The 20,319-nt window shown below is 41.8% G+C and overlaps 1 protein-coding gene across 1 annotated transcript in view; it reads left to right on the top strand.

The window, feature by feature from the left end:
* Positions 1 to 20,319, top strand: part of ubl3a (ubiquitin-like 3a) — a 65,092-nt gene that overhangs the window by 36,641 nt on the left and 8,132 nt on the right. Inside the window, exon 2 of the mRNA XM_034684324.1 lies at positions 14,514 to 14,622. Coding sequence (XP_034540215.1) covers positions 14,514 to 14,622 — 109 coding nt within the window. The remainder of the gene's footprint in view (positions 1 to 14,513; positions 14,623 to 20,319) is intronic.

The following is a 20,319-nucleotide window of genomic DNA, read 5'->3' as shown; positions in this document are numbered from 1 at the left end:
CACATGTGTGTGCTTGAATTGATTCCCATTTGGTAAGAAATCAATAAACAGTAGAAGCCAACTTAATCAATCAATCAATCAATCAATCAATCAATCAATCAATCAATCAATCAATCAATCAATCAATCAATCAATCTTTATTTGTATTGCACCAAATCACAACAAACGTTATCTCAAGACGCTTTTATAATCCACCATGGGCATTGCACCTTGCAGTATTTAGCTAGTTACAGTGGCAAGGAAAAACTTCCTTTTAACAGGCAGAAACCTCCAGCAGAACCAGACTCATGTCAGACAGCAATCTGCCTCTACCGAGTTGGGTCTTGAAAGACAGATAGAGGAGAGTAAGAGAGACAGGTGATAGTAATGAGACGAGTAGTAGAAGCTGTTGCCGCTGAGTTATCCTGGTTAAGGCAAAAAGCCAGTCTTAGCTTAGGTTTTGGGGCAGAACATGGGGTGGCCAATGAGATTTCAGAGGGGGTGGGCAGTGCCACCCCAAGTCTCACCCCTCTAAACACGCCCCTGCCGGTATCTGTCATGCTTTAATTGAAAAGCACAGAAACATTTATTCACAGTATTCAAAGCTATCAGAATAATGTGGCCATTAGCCGCCTCTGCCACAGGAAGTTAGTCTGAAGCTTCAGAAAAGTGCATCTGAGAAAGGTCTGTGGTGTTTGCTCTTACAGCCTCTACAGCTCACACTGGATCCTGTCTTTAATGATTAATGGCTCTAATAGAGTTCAGCAGGAAGAAGCTCTGTGTGTTTTATGCACACTGAACACGCAGCTCACTTTGTACACAAACAGGGACAGGAAACTTTGATCGCGGGCCAGCAGGGCCGCTTCAAAAGGCTTCAAACGTAGGAGCGCTGGCCTCCCGACATAACGAGCTCGTTATGATGTTTTATAGAGCGAGTGTTTAACACCCAGTTATCATGAACCTTTAAAGAAATCTGGTTTTAAATCAGGAAAAATACAAATGATAAGTTCATAAATAAGTGTTCATTCTGTGTCTGAGTGAAAGACTTGTTGTGAGAATGACGCCCGGAGATGAGGCGTAGTTATTTTTCCGCTTTTGATTAGTCAGGCGTGGCCGCTTCGCCTGAGTGAATGCAGCTGACAGTCGCTTAGGATCATTTGCATTTTCTTTAATAGACACAAGAACATAACATCCTGTTTTCTGTGAAAGAAAAGAGGAAGTGTTTTGCATGCTAGACAATTTGTGAAAGCTTATATTTCACAAGTTTAAGCTTGTATTTAATTGCTTTAGCTGGTATTGTCCAAGTGGCAACCTCCAGTCTCAAAATATGAAGCCCATGCGGAAGTGTTCCACGTGAGGGCTGGCTGCAGAAACACTGGAAACCACATAGATACCCATTCAACAAAGACAATCTTTGCAGCAGAAATAAACATGTTTACAGCCTGGTTCAAAAAACAGTTGAGGTCTGAGTAGCTCATTTCAGAAGATATTAAGATTACAATTTTTTGCCCAAATAAGGACATGTCTAACTTCACTGACAGGCAGGAACACCTAGCTGTTGGCTAGGAGGCACAAACCCCGCCTTTTTTACCTCACACTAAAGGCTGATTTATAATTCTGCGTTCCACTACACAGCAGTGGCTGACACGGACATGAGCACCACATACTTGTGTGTCGATGTGTCCGTGGCGTGCAGCAATTCCCCTCCGAAACACTTGAGGGCAGTGTGGTCTCTCTGATAGCCGGACGCCTGCTTCCGGCCCCGCTACGATCTCTTAATTACTTTTCCACAGAGATTCAGAGCGTGTTATGTTAATCTACAGCTGATACATGTTGCTCATGATTACATGAAGAACAGAGAGGAGGAGGTCTGTGGCAGTTCTGGGGAGGGGCCAACAGGGGCCAGTGCCCCTGTAAAACTGAATCTGGACCCCCCTGTGAGCCCCCCCTCCACACCAAACAAATATGTCACCTTGTCCATGTATGACTTTTATTCATCCTGGCCTGCAGCTTACTGACAGGGCGCTTTACAACACCACACAATGATTAGTACAAAATAAGTATGAAAATGAAACTAGACAGAGAGCACCGATTCTGCCACTAGATAATGAATGCTCATGTTGAGACTTTCAATGACTTCTTCTGTGCAAGCACTCATTTTGGGTGTGCAAGAGTTAAATCTCTGATGAGGTGATATCAAAGGAGTTATTATTGTTATATTTTGTCTGATATTCTGTTATTGTGACAGCTCTATCCATGTAGTAATTAACAGATTGAATATGCACCGTTAGCTGAGAAAATACTATGCATTTTTAATAGCTAATAAAACAATGCTAAATTATGTCTGCGTAGCGTTACCTAGTTCTAAGTCATTACAAAGATAAAGTCAACATGCTCATCACCTGCCCTCAGTCTCTTTTGCCAGGGGTTGAATGTGTCCCTCTGACAACACCCTTGGTCCAAGCCTGGCCCCCCCCTGTAAAATTGGTCTAGAACCGCGACTGGAGGAAGTGAAATACATGGCGGATGTGCGGCCGATGAGCCGGATTCCAGAAGTGCTGCAAATGGGGGAAATACAATGCAGCCGAACGGACCAATCACAAGGCTTGTGGTCCACGTCGATTCTACGTGTAGTTACATTTTGGAGGAGGTGCACGTCAGCTACGTGCTTAGGCCTCTGCGTAGGTACGGGAGCTATGTGGACCCCCGGCGTAGGCTACACCATAGATTCGTCACAGAAGTATACATCAGGCTTAAGTTTGGTTGTGTTCCTTGGGGGACCGGGCCTTTGCCATAGCCGCCCCCACCCTCTGGAACTCTCTCCCCCCACACATTCGTGCTTCTGACTCACTTCATTCATTTAAGAAACAATTAAAAACTTACCTTTTCAAACAGGCATTCCCCTCACATTAATTTTTCCACCTCTTCCCTTGTCGTCTGCTTGTCTTATATGTCTTTATTTGTATTTATTTATTTATTGTCTCTCTTGTAAAGCGTCTTTGAGTTATTTAAAAGCGCTATATAAAACTTAGGTATTATTATTATTATTATTATTTCCAATATGGCTCCCGCCGTCAATTGGCTTCAAAACAGCACTCAGATGGGTGACGTCACAGATACTACATCCATCATCTATACAGTCTATGGTATTATCCTCTTGTACCCTCCTGCAGCTGATTGGTTGCAAAATCTCATTAACTATAAATGTGCATTTTTTAAAACACAAGCTATTCATTGAAAGTAATGATGACAGAGTTTTCAAAACAGCCCTTAGAATAAGATATATGTAATGACTTATGACAAGAACGCACCGGTGCTGTTACAATATTATGGTGCATCATCATTTTGCACTTATCATAAAAGCTCTGTCTGAGAGGGCTCCTTCAGCGTATACATGCATAAAAACATGACATAACAGCACAGATGACTAACTGGCTCCCTGGCGTTGGCATAGCAACCAGCAGAGCTCGCATGTATGCATAATGAGCAGCGTCGGAGTAAAGCTGGACCGGTGAGGCTGCTTGGCTGGAGCTGTCTTTTTATGTTGTGTAACTGTAAAAAAAAAATAAAAAAAGACAATTTGTCTCAAGGGAGGAAAAAAGTGTATCAAAGGAGATCTGCTCTCTCTGTTTCACGTGTTTCCACTCTGACCTCTTTTCTCTTCCTTTAACTTTAACACACATAATCACAAACTCCTCACTTGCTGTTTTGCTCCACTTCACAGTTTATATATTAGCTACAGGGTTTTAATCAGCCGCCGGTCCCCTCGTGGGTCCTTGTGTTTGTATTTCGTGGACACATCGGATGCGTCATGTTTTCCATTCGGTTGGTGAAGTAGGTCAAGAGAGGTGCCTTCCAACCTTCCAAGGATTATTACAAAGTTAATGAGAAGCAAACTTGGGCAGGGTCAAGGAGCTTCTGTTGCCTCGTTTTGTTTTGTATTTTTAAGGGACGTAAAAAGATCCGTTGCATCCTTGCATAAAAGTGTTGTTTGGATAACCCAAAGAGTCATCCTGGAATTAAGAATTAAAGTAGATGACACACATAAAAAGCTCAAAGTATGATGATGTTGCTTCACCTGCAAATTTTGGAGTTTGCTTTTGTTGCTCAATTCCCTCCTCTAAAGAAAACATCCCAAAGTTTTTAAACCTCTTTTTTAGTAACAAGAAGAATCTACCTGCTTGTTTTGTTGTGAAAGTTGCTTCACACCTTCAACACACCCTCCCCTCACTGCTCTTATTCTAAGGCTGCTGTCCTCTGCATTGACTCTGACAAGGTGCTTCCGTTGCCTCGTCGTAAAAGTAAAAAGATCTGTTGCATCCTCGCACTAAAGTGTTGTTTGGATAACCCAAAAAGTGATCCTGACTTTGGTATAAACATTAAGAATGAAAGAAGTTGACACACATAACAAGTTCAGAGTATGATGATGTTGCATCATAATGAACAAAGTTTCACCTGCAAATTTTTAAATGCTGAATTTTGAGGTTTGCTTTTGTTGCTCAATTATGTCCTCTAAAGGAAACATCCCAAAGTTTTTAAACCTCTTTTTTAGTAACAAGAAGAATCTACCTGCTTTGTGAAAGTTGCTTCACACCTTCAACACACCCACCCCTTAGTGCTTTTATTCTAATGGCCAAATTCCACCAGATCTGTGTCCGGTCTGTCTCTGATCCATCACAGCACAGGATTCGATAGGTTTTTATTCTACTAAAGGTGTTAACTTCCACTGGATCCGCTCCGTTGCGTTCCAGCTGCGTCTCTCAGATTCATGTCCTGTCTGTCTCCAATTCGGTGCGGTCCGGACTGCTGGAGTCACATGACCAAGGTTTTACCAGAGTAATCAAGGAATCTCCTCCTCCTCTCCTCATCCATGTTGTCTTTATCGGCCTCTGAAAACCTCTGACCTGTTGACTCCAGGCCTGGCTCCTCTCATCATGACATTTTAGAGATAGACAAATAAAAGTCTTGCGTGTCTGATCCGTTACTTTCTGACCTGCTGGATCAGATACGCAAGACTTGCCAGAGCACGACTTATAAATCTCAACAGAGCAGATGGAGCGGGACAGGAAGTCAGGCACCAAAACAAAATGAAAACATCAGGTTAATTTTCAGAATCAAACACTCTGTGTTATCACCAGATCGTATTTCACTTAACTACGACAACAAACCGTCCTTTTGAGCGCAGCCAGGCCTGGAGTCAACAGGTCAGAGGTTTTCAGAGGACCAGAAAGTCAACATGGACGAGGAGAGGAAGGTTCAGGTTCAGGTTCAGGTTCAGGTTAGGTAAACTTGTTTTGCAGCCAGTGAGATGTTAGTTCAATACAAAATTACAAGATAGATGTCAGACAGAACAAACTAACTTAATGTGCAAAACATACAAAAATATCTTAAAACTAATCTAACACTAAACATGGTAAAATGAATAGACATGATAAAATGATAAAAGTGCTTAAAGGCCCTATGAGGAGTTTTTAACTGGCTGAGAAACAGACTGAAACTGATACTGATGCCTCTTTATGACCCTCAAAAGCAAACAAGACCGTCTACAACAACACTGATACCTTCTCTGTTGTCATTTTAACGTCTAAAACTGCTCTGAGGGGGTAGGTGTCAGAACAGATGATTGACATCTCACTTTAGAAACGCCCTGTTTTGTCAGTTTTCATTGCAAATAAATACATTTCCTCACAGCAGCTTTAAGGTTCCATTTAAAATGCATATCAGAGAACAGCTGAGCTGAGCCAGAAGGCAAAGCTCTCAATTTACCGGTCAATCTACGTTCCAACCCTCACCCATGGTCACGGGCTGTGGGTAGTGACCGAAAGAACGGGATCGCGAATACAAGCGACCGAAATGAGCTTTCTCCGCAGGGTGTCTGGGCTCAGCCTTAGAGAGAGGGTCAGGAGCTCAGACATCCGGGAGAGGCTCAAAGTAGAGCCGCTGCTCCTCCGGATCGAGAGGAGCCAGATGAGGTGGTTCGGGCATCTGGTTAGGATGCCTCCCGGGCGTCTCCCTGGGGAGGTGTTTCGGGCATGTCCGACTGGGAGGAGGCCACGGGGAAGGCCCAGGACACGCTGGCGAGACTATGTCTCTCAGCTGGCCTGGGAGCGCCTCGGTATCCTCCCAGAAGAGCTGGTGGAAGTGGCCGGGGAGAGGAGTGTCTGGGCTTCCCTGCTGAGACTGCTGCCCCCGCGAACCGGACCCGGATAAGCGGAAGAAGATGGATGGATGGATGGATCAGAGAACAGTCAACCAATAAAAACGTTAGAATCACATGAATAAATAAGACAATCTGGGCTCAAGTCTTAAAATTGGAGGCTGACTGTGTGAGAAAATAAAAGCTATTGCTTGTTCAGCTCAGTAACAGCAGCAGGATCAAAGCTTTTCTTGTGACGCTGTGTCCTGCACCTTGGGACTAAAAAACGTCGTCCAGAGTGTAGAAGCTGGAAATCAGGAAGAGGAGAATCGTTGATTCAGTCATTACAGTGGGAAAACCTCGGTCACATGACTCCAGCTGTCAGACGGCCCTGCTCCGTGCTGCATTACAAAAACGCAACTGGACACAGACCGGACACGGATCTGGTGGAGGTCCCGTTTCAGGCTGCTGTCCTCTGCATTGACTCTGACAAGTTCCCTCTCTGTCCCCATCTCCTGCTCTCGTCTGCAGTGTTTATTTCCAGTTGCAGATGTGTTTGTTTCATAGAATAAATATTAAAGAGAGGAAAATAGAAGAAGCAAATTGAGTTAAAGAAAGCTCCTAAAAAACAGACTGCAGTAATACACCCCCCCCTCCTCTCATATAGACACACAACCTCACAGACACGCTGAGATTACAAGTCCTCGCCTCGGGCTTTGTTTCTCATATCTCATCATCAGTCAGCCGCTGTTACATAACCTCTGTGTGAATGTGTGTGCACAAAGCAAGTCCATTTCATTTATACCGCGCCAAATATTAACAGAAGTTATCTCTTCATGCAGAGCAGGTCTAGACTTTTTCTCCTGGAGGAACGCACGGACACCAAAAAAAAAAAAAACCCTCTCTTTATAATGTTTTATTGAATATGAAGTCAAAATGAAGCTTTTTAACATCAAATATTTTCCTGTGAGCTCGCTCGCTTTGTCACATCTGAGGAAGTGAAGCTTCTAATTTATGCATTCAGCCTGTCGTAACATCTTGTACACTTACTCCCTCATATCCCCTTTTTCAGTGTGTTTTTAATTAAATAAAACAATGGCACCATGATAGAATTTGTGCACTAATGGAGGCTAATAATTGCAGTGAGTCTTTATTTGCTTCAGAACTTGCAAAGCTGTTTTATTTACTCAATTTGACTAATTAATACATTTGGAAAGTGTCTGTTAAACCTCTCTTTCCCTCTTCTTGGACTCTTTTTAACAGGCCACAAACATTCTCCTAGTTTGTAGTTTCATTAGAAAGCAGCATAAGGAAGAAAGTGTCCACAAATACATCTATAAAGTGCGCCGCTGATGATTGATGTGGGATTTGGTTCTGTCAGATTGCTGTGCAGCTACATTCTTCAGTTTACAGTCGAATGTTCTGCAGATTTAATGGACCAGTCGGAGTGGGCTGTCTGCTGAGTCCAGCTGGCTTGCTTTAAAACAGACCCCAGTCTGGCTAATCACCCCCCCTCCTCTCCTGAATTCATTCATACAGATAGGAATCCACACTGACAGCAGCGGCTAACCTTCCTGCATAGACTACCTATAAAGCTGCTCTAATATATTCCCACAGGAAGGCTTTCCACTCTGTAATTTGTTGACTGCTGCAGAGGGGTCTAAAGAGCAGCAATACTCTTAAATGTACTTATAAACACGGGCACACATTAAAACACACACAGACACACACACACACACAGACACACACACACAGTATAGCCTTGAGAAAAGACTTGAGAGTGGTACTCAGGGAGGAATAATTATAGATGGCATTGAATTTCCTGCTCTGCACCATGCACAAACACTGTTTAGCCGAGAGGGTTTGCTTTCTTCACATGTTTACACCGTGCCACTACTTGGCAGCAGCGTTGCATTATTGTAGTGTTTCTGGATGTCTGCAGAGGAGGGACATGCACAAGCGGCCTGTGCCTTCAATTATCTTTCCCCAGCTGATGCATCATGACGTTCATGTTTAAGCAAACAGACACCAGAGCTCACAGAAGCTCTCCAATGCTCACGTTGAGGGAAGTTTACGACTCAGCATTTCTGCCTCTGTCTCCTCCGCAGGTCTGAGTGAAGCTGGCTGTTGTTGAAGACACGGTGTTTGCATGCATAAGGAATAGACAGCCTGGAGATATGTGTATTTACTGCATGTTTATGCATGAAGGACTGCTCTGCCTGTACCTGGAGCTGTTGTATTTGTTACAGAGAATAGGTTGTAATTGAATATTCCTCCCTGAGCCGGCTGTGAAAGCTCATTACCTGCCCCTCTGCGCAAGAGAGTCCTGGGAGAAGGAGCAGGAACCCTCAGGGAGAGAGAAAAAAGAGCCAGAGTGAGTTAAGAGCTTGATTCAGTTAAAATCAGAGTTGAGGGAAAAGAAGGAAAGCTGAGACATAGAGATACAGATGGATGACTAATAGTTGGGTGTTGCTCTGTCAGGAGATTTCAGACCAGCTTTAGTGTTATGCAACTCTGTTTTCAAGTTTTTTCCCCTGATATGTCATGTTCTTCTTGTTGAGAGGTGCAGTAAACTAGTTGGCTCAGCATTGATTTCATGTCAGAACAAACTACAGATGTGTTGATCCCTGTTCTTCCCTCCGGGTACCAAACTTAGACCTGGTCATTGGCTAACAACTGTAGTGCACTAAGAAAAAGTCGGTGAGATGAATGTCTGATGTTTTGCTATCATTTCACCAACTCTAGGCTCTGTGGCAATACCTCAATGTTTGATTACCTTCACATGATACTGAACCTGAAACCAGCCGATGCATTTGTTATTTTAAATGTTGAATTAGATATTAACAGGCGCACTAACAGATAACTAATAAGGCAGGAAACTAATACCGATAATGCCCATTAAATACCCCCAGAACTTTGAAACCATACTGCTATCAGATACCAATATTAGTACATAGGATACTGATACTATTATTAACTCCAAGACTAGTTTATAAGATACTGATACTGCTATTGAATACAAAAGAACAGTCTGTAAGATGCTGATGATGCTATATAATACAGATAGTAGCATTAAAGATACCAATAATTCTATTAGAGACCAGTGCAAGTGTATCAGATACAGATACTGCTGTTAGATACCCAATACAGATACCAGCATGTCAGACACTAATACTCATACTTGATACTGATATCAGTACATTACATATCAAACCAGTATCAGGTACCGATACCACTATATATTACATTAATACTGCTGTTCCAGACCAATGGGTTTATCAGACACTGATATACACATCGATGCCAATATATCTGATACAGGTATTTTAATGGATACAGATACCAGGATATAGGATATCGATATTGTTGTTTAATACTGATACTAGCATATCAGACACCAATACTCCTACTTGATACTGATATCAGTACTATAGATAACGAACCACTATCCGGCACCAATACCACTTAATACAAGATATTAATACTGCTGTTCCAATATATCTGATACAGGAAATTCTGTTGGATACCAATACTAGTTTATGGGATATTGATACTGTTGTTTAATACTGATACCAGCATATCAGGCACCAATACTGCTACTGGATACTGATATCAGTACATTAGATATGGAACACTGTCAGGTACAGATACCACTATATGAGGTATGAATACTTCTGTTCCATACCAATATTTGTTTATCAGACACTGATACAGATATTAAAGGTGACATATCACGCTTTTTTCATCAATATATATTGGTCTAAGAGGTCCCCAAAACATGTCTTTAAAGTTTATGCTCAAAAAAACACTTTGAAATCAGATTTTGGCATGCCTGAAAAGCCCTCTTCTTCAGCCCTCCTCAGAACACTCTGTTTTCTCTCTGACCACGCCCCCTCAGGAAGTGGATGTGGCCTCGGCTCTCCAGCACGTTGATCTAATGTTTACATGTTGGCTGAATATCCACGGCTGCTCACAGATAGCGTTACTTCAACCCTCTGAATCTGATCCAGAATCTGATCCTGATGGAGAGGCGCCTGCAGCAGGACCTTTCTGAAGGATTGGTCACAGATTTAGTGTTTCTTGTTGTTTTATTTGTCAGTATGTCGACGTGTCTTGGTACACAGCTACGAACATGTAGCTATGTGGCTATGCTAACTAGCGCTAGCACTTCTCCATGAAAAATAAAAATCATCCACTAGATCTTCAAATCTGCAGACGTGGGGAGTAAAACCGACCTCTGCCAGAAAGGCAGCAGGACCTTTCTGAAGAATTGGTCACAGATTCTGTTACTTGTTGTTTTATTTGTCAGTATGTAGACGTGTGTCTTGGTATACAGCTACAGCTACAGCTACAGCTACGACATGTAGCTATGCTAACTAGCGCTAGCACTTTTCCATGGAAAATAAAAATCATCCACTAGATCTTCAAATCTGCAGACGTGGGGAGTAAAACCGACCTTTGTGTTTATTAAGACAGCCTACAACTAGCATGCCTTCCTCCTAAGCTCCTTGTTAGCACACATTTGTGCAGGTAATGAAAAACAGAGGAGGGGATTCAGTATTATTTTATACAGTCTATGGGCTGAACAAGCTCCGAGCTCTGACTTCCTTTACAGACCAGATATTGTTGTGACGTAACAAAAACACGGAAGTCTGAAACGGCTCGTTTCACACACATTTATAGAAAGGTGGAGAAATCAGAACGGGGCAGAATGGATTTTTTTCATTCTCGGGGGGTTTGTAGACATGCCAGGGACACATATTTCAGGTAGAGAACCATTAAAAAGTCCATTTTGCATGATATGTCACCTTTAAGATTTCCACTCAGTCTGGGAAAGTTTCTGTACGTGTCTTGTTAATATATGATCATACATTCTCAGTGCACCACAGATGGCAGGTTGTAAAATACTGCTACAACCTGCTGGTTCAGATGTGGTTCAGCCCACATGACATTCATCATCCCTGGAATAAGGAGAGCATATTGGAGATCTTGCTGGCACTGCATTACACCGTCCACTGTCACTCTGCTTTCCATCTTCCTTCTCAACATCCATCACAGTGTATTTTATGGTGTTTGGAGATTTTGAGAGCAGGTATTTGACTATTAAACACATGATGCATGAATGTGATGACCCTGAAACAAAGACAAAGTTAACCTTGCATTAAAGCGTGCTTATGTTTGACCGATTATTGAGTGTTTTCTTACTTTAAGACTTGTCAAGCAGTCTATTAAGTTTGAACGTCTGCGTAAATGTCAGGGAATTAGTCATTAGAGACGTGTTTTCTGGAAGGAAAATAGAGAGCTGCGAAAGCAATGAAGGATGGAATGAGGAAAGAAGCAAATAGAGGGACTGAGAGATGTGCAGGTTGGCGATAAGAGGAAAGAGGCAGAGTTTACCTTGTTTAATTGAAGCTGGCTCAGTGCCTGTTGTTATTCTGGCCTTGTACATTCCTTCACTGTAAGCCGTGCAGACAGAGAGAGAAGGAGAGATTGAGAGGTAGAGGGGAGGAGGAGGGGAGGCAGAGATTGCTGCAAAGAGAGGAAGACAATGTGATGTGACAGTAGGGAAAGAGGCAGAGATGGGGGGAGGGATGGGGGGGTTAAAGCTATCGTGTAGGTGTTATCAGGTTGAGCCACCCACCAGTGGCTGTCTCCATGGTGACACCAGAGCAGGACCTTGCTTATGTAAAGGGGCTTCCTGCGCTCATTATTTCTGTCTCCATCTGTCTCATTCAGAGTCACTCTCAGTTTCTGTGTCTGTGCAGGTCGTAGGAATAAAACAAGTTGGAATAACTTTGATCCCGTCGATCATATTCTTCTTTTCTTCTCTTTCGTGCGTCATCTTTAATTCACATTTCAGTCCATGTAAAGTGCAATCATACTGCATGTAGGAGAGAAAGTGTCTGAGGTAAATGTGCAGGGACCACCAAATCATTGTCGACTATGTCACTGATTCATAATCTTGTTGATGGATTATTATTGAGGGGGAAAGTTCAAAACAACATGAAATAAATGTCTTAATTTAGATTATAGCCTCATAAATAAGATTCTTTATTTTGGTTTTCCTCAACTTTATGATAGCTAATAAAATATTTATATGTCAGTCAGTCACAAAAAAGGCATTAGAAGTCATTTTTATTGATGTGCTTTTGCAGGAAATTTTAATCAAGAGGTTTTATTTCTTTCTCAGGCAATATCACTGGCAGGATTTTATAATTTTATGATTTTTAAATATAGAAATATTTTATTTTGATATATTTTAGATTTCTAATTTTTAAATCTTTTTAAATCTTTTATTTTTGTTGTATTTATTCGTTTAACATTGTTTTATTTCCATATTTCTATCTTCCTCACATTTTTTAACATTTACATTTTATTTGCTTCTATAAAAAAATACTTAAATTTTTTACCATTGATATTATGTATGTTATTTATTATTATTATTATTATTATTATTATTATTATTATTATTATTATTATTATCATTATCATTATTATTATTATATTGTTTTTTTATTTATATCATTTCTATTTATTTTATTATTTTTTGTATATTATTATTATTATTATTATTATTATTATTATTATTATTATTATTATTATTATTATTATTATTATTTTGTATAAGATACTCCTTTATTCTTCCCACAATGGGGAAATTCATGAATATATTATATATATATTATTATATATTATTATCATTATTATAATTTCATTTAGTAAACATCTAAAGAAAAACATGATAAATATATTTATTTACATTAATTAGTTATTGATTGTTAGTCTCCTTTCTCATCTGTATTGCATGAATGCAATGACATCTCTTAATGGCTGAATGTTTGTGGGCTGAGTGTTGAGTTCATGTGTGCACTCCTGGTGCACTCGTACTTCTGCACACTTGTGCATGTGTTTATGTTTATGTACGGCTCTTGCATTCTTAAACCTATAAGCTGATTTGATAAAAGGCTTACCGAGATCTATGTTACAATCCGTTGGCGTTAGCTCTGTTACATCACTGCAGCCGCCTATGTGTGCAGGCGTGCGTACATATGTGTGTGTGTGTATACGTGAACACGTGTGTGTGTTTGTGTCACTCAACAGAGTGGGTTAGGTGGGGCCAGGGGGGTTGTGATGTCGGGGGCTAACAGACGCCCGGCACATGGAAACACACTAGGAACAATGACACACACGTGCTTGTGCCATGCGGGCACTGCAGGCGAGACACACAAACACACTGAGCAGGGGCAAACACACACACACGCACAGACACAGACACAGACCCTTCCTCTGGCTCTTAAAGGCACACCGTACCACTAATAAACACAACATGCCAGATAGAAGATAAAGCCTCAGATTAAAAACATCAGGAGAGTTGATGATAAAATAAGTGTCAGAAGTTCAGGATGAATCAGTAAAATAACACCTTCGTTCAGGTTATTGACCCGTAGATGTCACTGAAAAGTTTGCAGGCCTTGTTGCTCTGATCTCTGCATCCTCCCTTTAAGTTCAAACCTCGGTCTCTTCCATTTTCTGTTAAAGCATAATTAGTGTTTTATCTTTAATTTGACTGTGACTACCAGATACATCTTTGTACTTCTCACCAAATAATAACTTATGTTAAGGATATTATTGTTTGGAGGCTTCTCTGCCCCAAACCCCATAAAGACTGCTCCCCACCTGCTGTTCAGTAGCTCACTCTGACCTCTGACCTCTGTGTTAAGGAGATAGAGGAGACATGCTAGACAAAGTCTAACACTATCAGTCATTTATCTGTAGACTTAGCTTTCATCGTGGACTCCTTGGATGAGCTATTCACTGTAGGTTACACATGTTTGAGCTCAACGTTCAAGGCTTATGAGCTTTTTCACACACTGAGAGTTCAAATCTGTCTCTGTCATAAATAATAATCTGACTTTACATTATTGTCTGAAAGCTAGAAGTTTCAAAAGTGCAATCTATCGAGGAAATGATCTTTGGAATGCATTGAATATTTCATATTACAGTGGAAATCCACAATTTAGCCTTAAAAATGCATCACAAGTTGAAAGAATTGATCTATTTTTTGAGTTTGGCTGAACATCTTGCTTGTTAGCATTAAACCTGATGAGACGACAAACAGCAGAATATCAAACCAAAGACAAACATGGAGAGTGAAACAGAGAGGAGAGGGAAAGAAGGAAGTCAGGGAGACAGATGGGAGATGTTCCTGCGGAAGGATGCTCCTCAGAGTCTCTTCATATCCTTCTCCTGTTTCCTATTAAATAACCGAACATAAAGCTGCGTGCTTCCTGAGCTCACTGTGTCTAATGTGACATATGGCGCTCAGGCTTTTTCTTTATGTACAATGTGTCCTATACAGATTCTCATGTACGCTTCTGTTCTTGTTTCTGTGTTTCAGATTAACCTGCGACTCATCTTAGTCAGCGGGAAGACAAAAGAGTTCCTCTTCTCTCCCAACGACTCGGCAGCGGACATCGCCAAACACGTTTATGACAACTGGCCGATGGGTGAGTAGATCTAAGGGATGTTTGAGAAGTCATCAAGAGCTGAGGAAGTCCTGAAGTGAAATCTTGATTCTAGTTTTTACTGGGGATGCACCAATCCTACTTTTTAGGTCCTGATACCGATATCAATACCTGGGCTTCGGTATCTGCCGATACCGGTACCAGCCGATCTGATCCTGGTTTTGATTTAACAATCTCTATTCCTTTATGTGAGGATAAAATCATGTTTTGGCAACTTCAGGCTTTTCTGACTTGATGGTGAACTGTACCTGGGTTCCAAGTGCTAAACCAGAGGCTGGAATTCCTTAAAGCTGGGGTTGGTAATCAGATTTAGATGCACTTTTTGTTATACTGGTTAAAATGATCTTTATGTCCTGATGGCAATCAATACATAATGTGTTCTTAAAAAAGAGCGAAGAAAAGCTGCTTTCTACAGCCGGAGTAAACCTGGGAAAACACCAACCAATCACCGTTTTTTGGCTGCCAAAATGTTAAACCATTCAAATCCCGTCCTGCTGTTCTGCCCGCCTCCTGCGCGTACATTTCTCCGGCGTGTACTCTGAGTCTCCGTCTCCTGCCTCTGCTTCCCCTGACTCTACTGACTGCCCCTCTCGCTCGACCTCGGGCCTGTCCCCTCTGACTCGATGATGTACTTTGCTCAGGACTGTAGTCCGGATCAGAGTCTAAAAAGCTCTCACCACGGGGCTCTGACAAGCAGAAGAATTAATGACATTTAGTAAGTCCTACAGAAATGTAGATTTACTGTAGCGTCCGTACGGACGCTGTAGGGATGATGAGCCAATTCGTGAACACGTTGAGTTTTACTAACCGGTCACTGTTGGCCGTGATCACGCCAACCAACAAAGCAACAATCAAAGTTTGAATGAATGAAGAACTTCTCCTCTTGTCTCTGCTCTCTCCTGCTCACACACTCTACACCTCTCCTGATGCCTTCACTGACTGTCAACACTGTAGGAATTAAGAACATCTACACTGAACAGGTTTAACAAACAGTAAAGTTGTTACAGTATTATATGTGTTATAACTTTTCTCCTGATATCGTGTCACCAGTACAACTGGATAATGCTAGCATGATAGTTGTGAGTACTAACAGCAGCCATATTTACTTGTGTTTTTAACTTTTACTATGAGAAAGTTTTGGTGAGGACCGGTTTTGAATCAGTCACCATCATATGGTCGCAAGTCAGCGGCGCTCGTGCATGTGAGCGGAGGAGGGGAGGGGTTAGACGGAGTCATGAGGAAAAGCTACATTCAAATTCATGCTAGTTTTCCGAGACTGCCAACCCCAGCTTTAATTTCAAGGATCTGGAACAATTAAATCCACTAACCTGTTCGTTTTTTACACTTAGAATCCATTAATAGAAGGTTTCTTCCTTCTTTGCATTAGGCTACAGCTGACTTAAACTTCTTCCTTTGGGCTCCCATTATATTTTTCAGCGTGACTACCATCCATCAAAACATTACCGCTGCACATGTTGCAAGTTTCCTGCGGAGTTGTTAGCAAAAGAAGCGTGCCATCCACCTAAACTGTAGAGCCTCTGTAGTTATCCTCCATCATGCTCCACCGGGCAAAAATGCACAGACCGGCTGGCTCTGATGACGTAGGAGACGCACATGGCTGTTGTAAAAACAGAGAAGCATAGAACTGAGATGAATAGATCTGCCATATGGATCGGCACTATATATCGACCCTTTGTCACCGATATCCAATCTAGCTTTTTGAGTCCGATCTAGCCGATATCTGACACCAGGATCAGACCGGTGCATCCCTAGTTTTTACAAACACCCTGAAAGTGTAGCTATTACAAAGCTGAAATTGAACTTATTATCTTCTTTGGAGAAGCAAATACAGGTCACGACGACATGGATCGAACTGTGATTGTTTGAAGTATTCCTTTCTTTTCTGTATTTTCACACCAATAAATAAAACAGCATCAGATTTCTGTGAACACTATTAGGATTTACCCAAAGCTGATTTGACTGACTAATAAGTGGCTTAGAGTTCTGCGACTTAATATTCCTTATAATAACAGTGACTCACATAACTGTGTGTACTAGAAAGATTGAGATCTCAGATTTTCATTCTTTTCTCTATTTATCCTTCCTATCCTCTAAAGAAGCCTTCAGTTAAAGCTGCTGGTCTCTCTTTCTCTCGGGCACATCTGCAAAACGTTGCTGCTCTTCTGTCGTCATTTGATGGCTGTCCAGAACTTGGTCTCTCCATCTCTGTTTGCAAACCAGCTACATTTCAAATCCCCTCATACAAGTGTTGACAATTTTGACAGGGATACATTTTTGAGCTCTTCGGCTGACTCAGATATGAGCCAAAATTATTCATACTACTTTACACAGCCAAAGAAATGCAGCGGAACAAAATCTGAGGTTGCAGCTGCTTCCAGGCAATGCATCCTGGTACATGTAGGCACTGCCAGGATGGATCCACAAGAAAGACACTAGCTGTTTTCGGAACCGCCAATTATACTAGTAGTACGTACAGCTTTGGTCACAATTCAGTAAGTAGTATGTCATCAAGAGCAAAATCTGCAGTATGCCAAAACTACCCGGATGTCATGCTGATTTGAGAACATTTCTCAGTATGCATCGGACCAGTCTCCCTGGCGTACGGTCCCCCACAATGCACAGTCGCAATCGCCGCCTACTGTGTTTTTATCAGACATTTAACCGTCCATTAATAATAAATCTGCTGAATCTTGAAACTTCCAGTAATCACAGAGTGGATTCACATCCCACAGGTAACTGTTCAAGTCTGTGAAAAATATGAAATTCCATACAAACCACTTCTAAAAGGCACTTTGAGGAGTTTTTAACTGGCTGAGAATCAAACTGAAACTGATACTGATGCCTCTTTATGACGCAAACAAGACCATCCACAACAACACTGACACCTTCTCTGTTGTCATTTTTGATGCCTCAAACCACTCAGAGGGGGAAGGTGTCAGACCACATGATTGACATCTTGCTTTAGAAACACCCTGTTTTCATGGCAATAATCACACTGTGTGATAGATCTAAATTTTAAAAGACAACAGGGTGAGGTTATTATCTGAAGACACTAATTTTGCATGTACAGGACAAGAGATAAGAGGTATCACTTTGTCCACAAGGGGGCGTTAGAATTGATACAAACCAAAAGTTCCTCACAGAAGCTTTAACTTTTTAAATCAGAAGTGATGCTAAAGAAGCAGTTTCGCTATCAGCTTGGCCGTTGTTTACTTCTGCTTTCTGAAACAGAAAATCCAGCGACGCCTGACCCACCATACTGCAAACAGATCCAACAGAACAGTCATACTACATACCTTCAAACACAGTATGCAGTACGTACTACATACTACATGCTACATTTGTAAGTAGTTTGAAACATGCTTTCAAAAACAGCCATTGTTAGTGGAGCAGTAGTAGGGGTGGGAATCGAAAAACCCGATCTGACTTAGAACCGGTTCCAATTGGTCAATACCATCGGAATTGTACACCTCAAATGTTATCAATTCTTCTTAACGTTTCATTTCCCAGCACAACGTCACGTTGCGTCGCGGTACGTTGCATTACGTCACACACTCTGCGACGCAGAACTCCTTAAACCACGAGGAAATTCAAAGTATTTTCCTCCAGGATGTCCAGGGCGCACGTCCGGACTCACGTGGCCGAAAATGAGGCACCGAGAGTGGGTAAAATACCTCCGCGATGACCCCCGGAGGAAAAGCGTTTTTCCTCTCCAAATTCAAAGTATTTTCCTCCAGGCTTGAGAACTTTAATTCTAATAGATAAATCACATGAATGTTGAAGACTTCCCTTATAGTAGAAGAATGGTGCAGATAATACATATTAGCAGTTTCAAGTCCTATCCATGCATTTCCATCCTGCCTTAGTTAAAACACAGTACAATTATTAGCAGATCCTCAATTTTCACTATTCCCCAGGTAGAAAACCGACTGTCTTTGTACATTTTATAACTTCAGTCTCATTTATAGGATCAAACACTGCCTCCTCTGCTGTGAAAGCTGAATGATCTTAAATGTGGTTTCAGTCAAGAGCTCCTCGTGCTACTGTGAGTAGCTGTTGCATAATGTAAACACTCAGTCGACTGGTCTTTTTTTACTAGTGGACTTTCTCCCGCATTGTGCATTCAGATAATACAGACCTGTGTTGTGTTGTTTTGTACTTCATCACATTGCATAAGCACAGCTGCAGCGTGTTTGCACGAGCAGGATATTGCAGGTTTCCAGAGAGCCGAGTTCACATTCAAACCTCGTGCTAATTACCTTCATGTAGGTCTGAGTGGAAGTGTGGGAAGAAGTGTCGGATAATAAGAGTGGACTCCTGCTTTCATTCTGATTATCATTGCATACAGGAATGTGTGCTCAGAGTACAGCCACCTCCTCTCTGTGATACACCCACTCCCTAAATGCTGCTGCTCCTTCCTCGACCTTACACCATCTTCAAATCTAAACAGACTGTTGCCTTTTTCCCACGCTGCTCCCACTGTAGTCTGGTTTACAGGCAGCCCGCAGTGCATGGAAACTATAAATTAAGCTGATGGATGCAGATTCGACCCGACAAAGAGGACTTCTCCTTTTACTCCTGTCAGTTTTTGGAAGCACCCTGCGTTCCTCCCAGACAACAGATCTGAACCCTGTGAGACCCGGAGCAGGGCTCTCAGTCAGCAGCAACACCCTCCGATTAGCTGGAGACAAACATCTGGCGACCAGACTCTGCTGCCGTCTCTGTTTTCTCTCTCGCCTTTAATGCCGTCACTTTTGTCTTCAGCTCTTCCTGAGCCACACCTTGTGTTCTTGAGCGCTTGTGTTCTGCAATGCGCCCCGCAAATCCCACATATCATACATCCTGCACGTAATGATCTGAATTAAGGGCCTGTAAACGTCTTAAAATACATTACTGAGGTTGTTGGTGGTCTTTTACTTTTCACCATGCAAGGACTGATTTCTTTTCATGCAACAGTTTAGTATTCAAAGCTTTTCATAATGAACTCAGTCAGAGAGTAAATACATTGTGTTCTTTCCTAAATAGCTGACAATAATGTTAAAGGTGACATATCATGCAAAATTGACTTTTAATGGTTCTCTACCTGAAATATGTTTCCCTGGCATGTCTACAAACCCCCCGAGAATGAAAAAAATCCATTCTGCCCCTGTTCTGATTTCTCCACCTTTCTGTAAATGTGTGCTGAAACGAGCCGTTTCAGTTTTCAGTGTTTTTCATACGTTACAACGACATCCGGTCTGTAACGGAAGTCAGAGCTCGGAGCTTGTTCAACCCATAGACTGTATAAAATACAACTCAACTCCTCCTCCGTTTTTCATTCCCTGCACACATGTGTGCTAACAAGGAGCTTAGGAGGGAGGCATGCAAGTTGTAGGCTGTCTTAATAAACACAAAGGTCGGTTTTACTCCCCACGTCTGCAGATTTGAAGATCTAGTGGATGATTTTTATTTTTCATGGAAAAGTGCTAGCGCTAGTTAGCATAGCCACATAGCTACATGTTAGTAGCTGTGTACTAAGACACACGTCGACATACTGACAAATAAAACAACAAGAAACACAAAATCTGTGACCAATCGTTCAGAAAGTTCCTGCTGCAGGCGCCTCTCCGTCAGGATCAGATGCTGGATCAGATTCAGAGGGTTGAAGTAACGCGGGTC

The sequence above is a fragment of the Notolabrus celidotus genome, chromosome 5 (genome assembly GCF_009762535.1).
Source record: "Notolabrus celidotus isolate fNotCel1 chromosome 5, fNotCel1.pri, whole genome shotgun sequence".
In the NCBI taxonomy this organism is placed as follows: domain Eukaryota; kingdom Metazoa; phylum Chordata; class Actinopteri; order Labriformes; family Labridae; genus Notolabrus; species Notolabrus celidotus.
The sequence above is the reverse complement of the archived record's forward strand: the minus strand, read 5'-3'. Positions and strand labels throughout refer to the sequence as shown.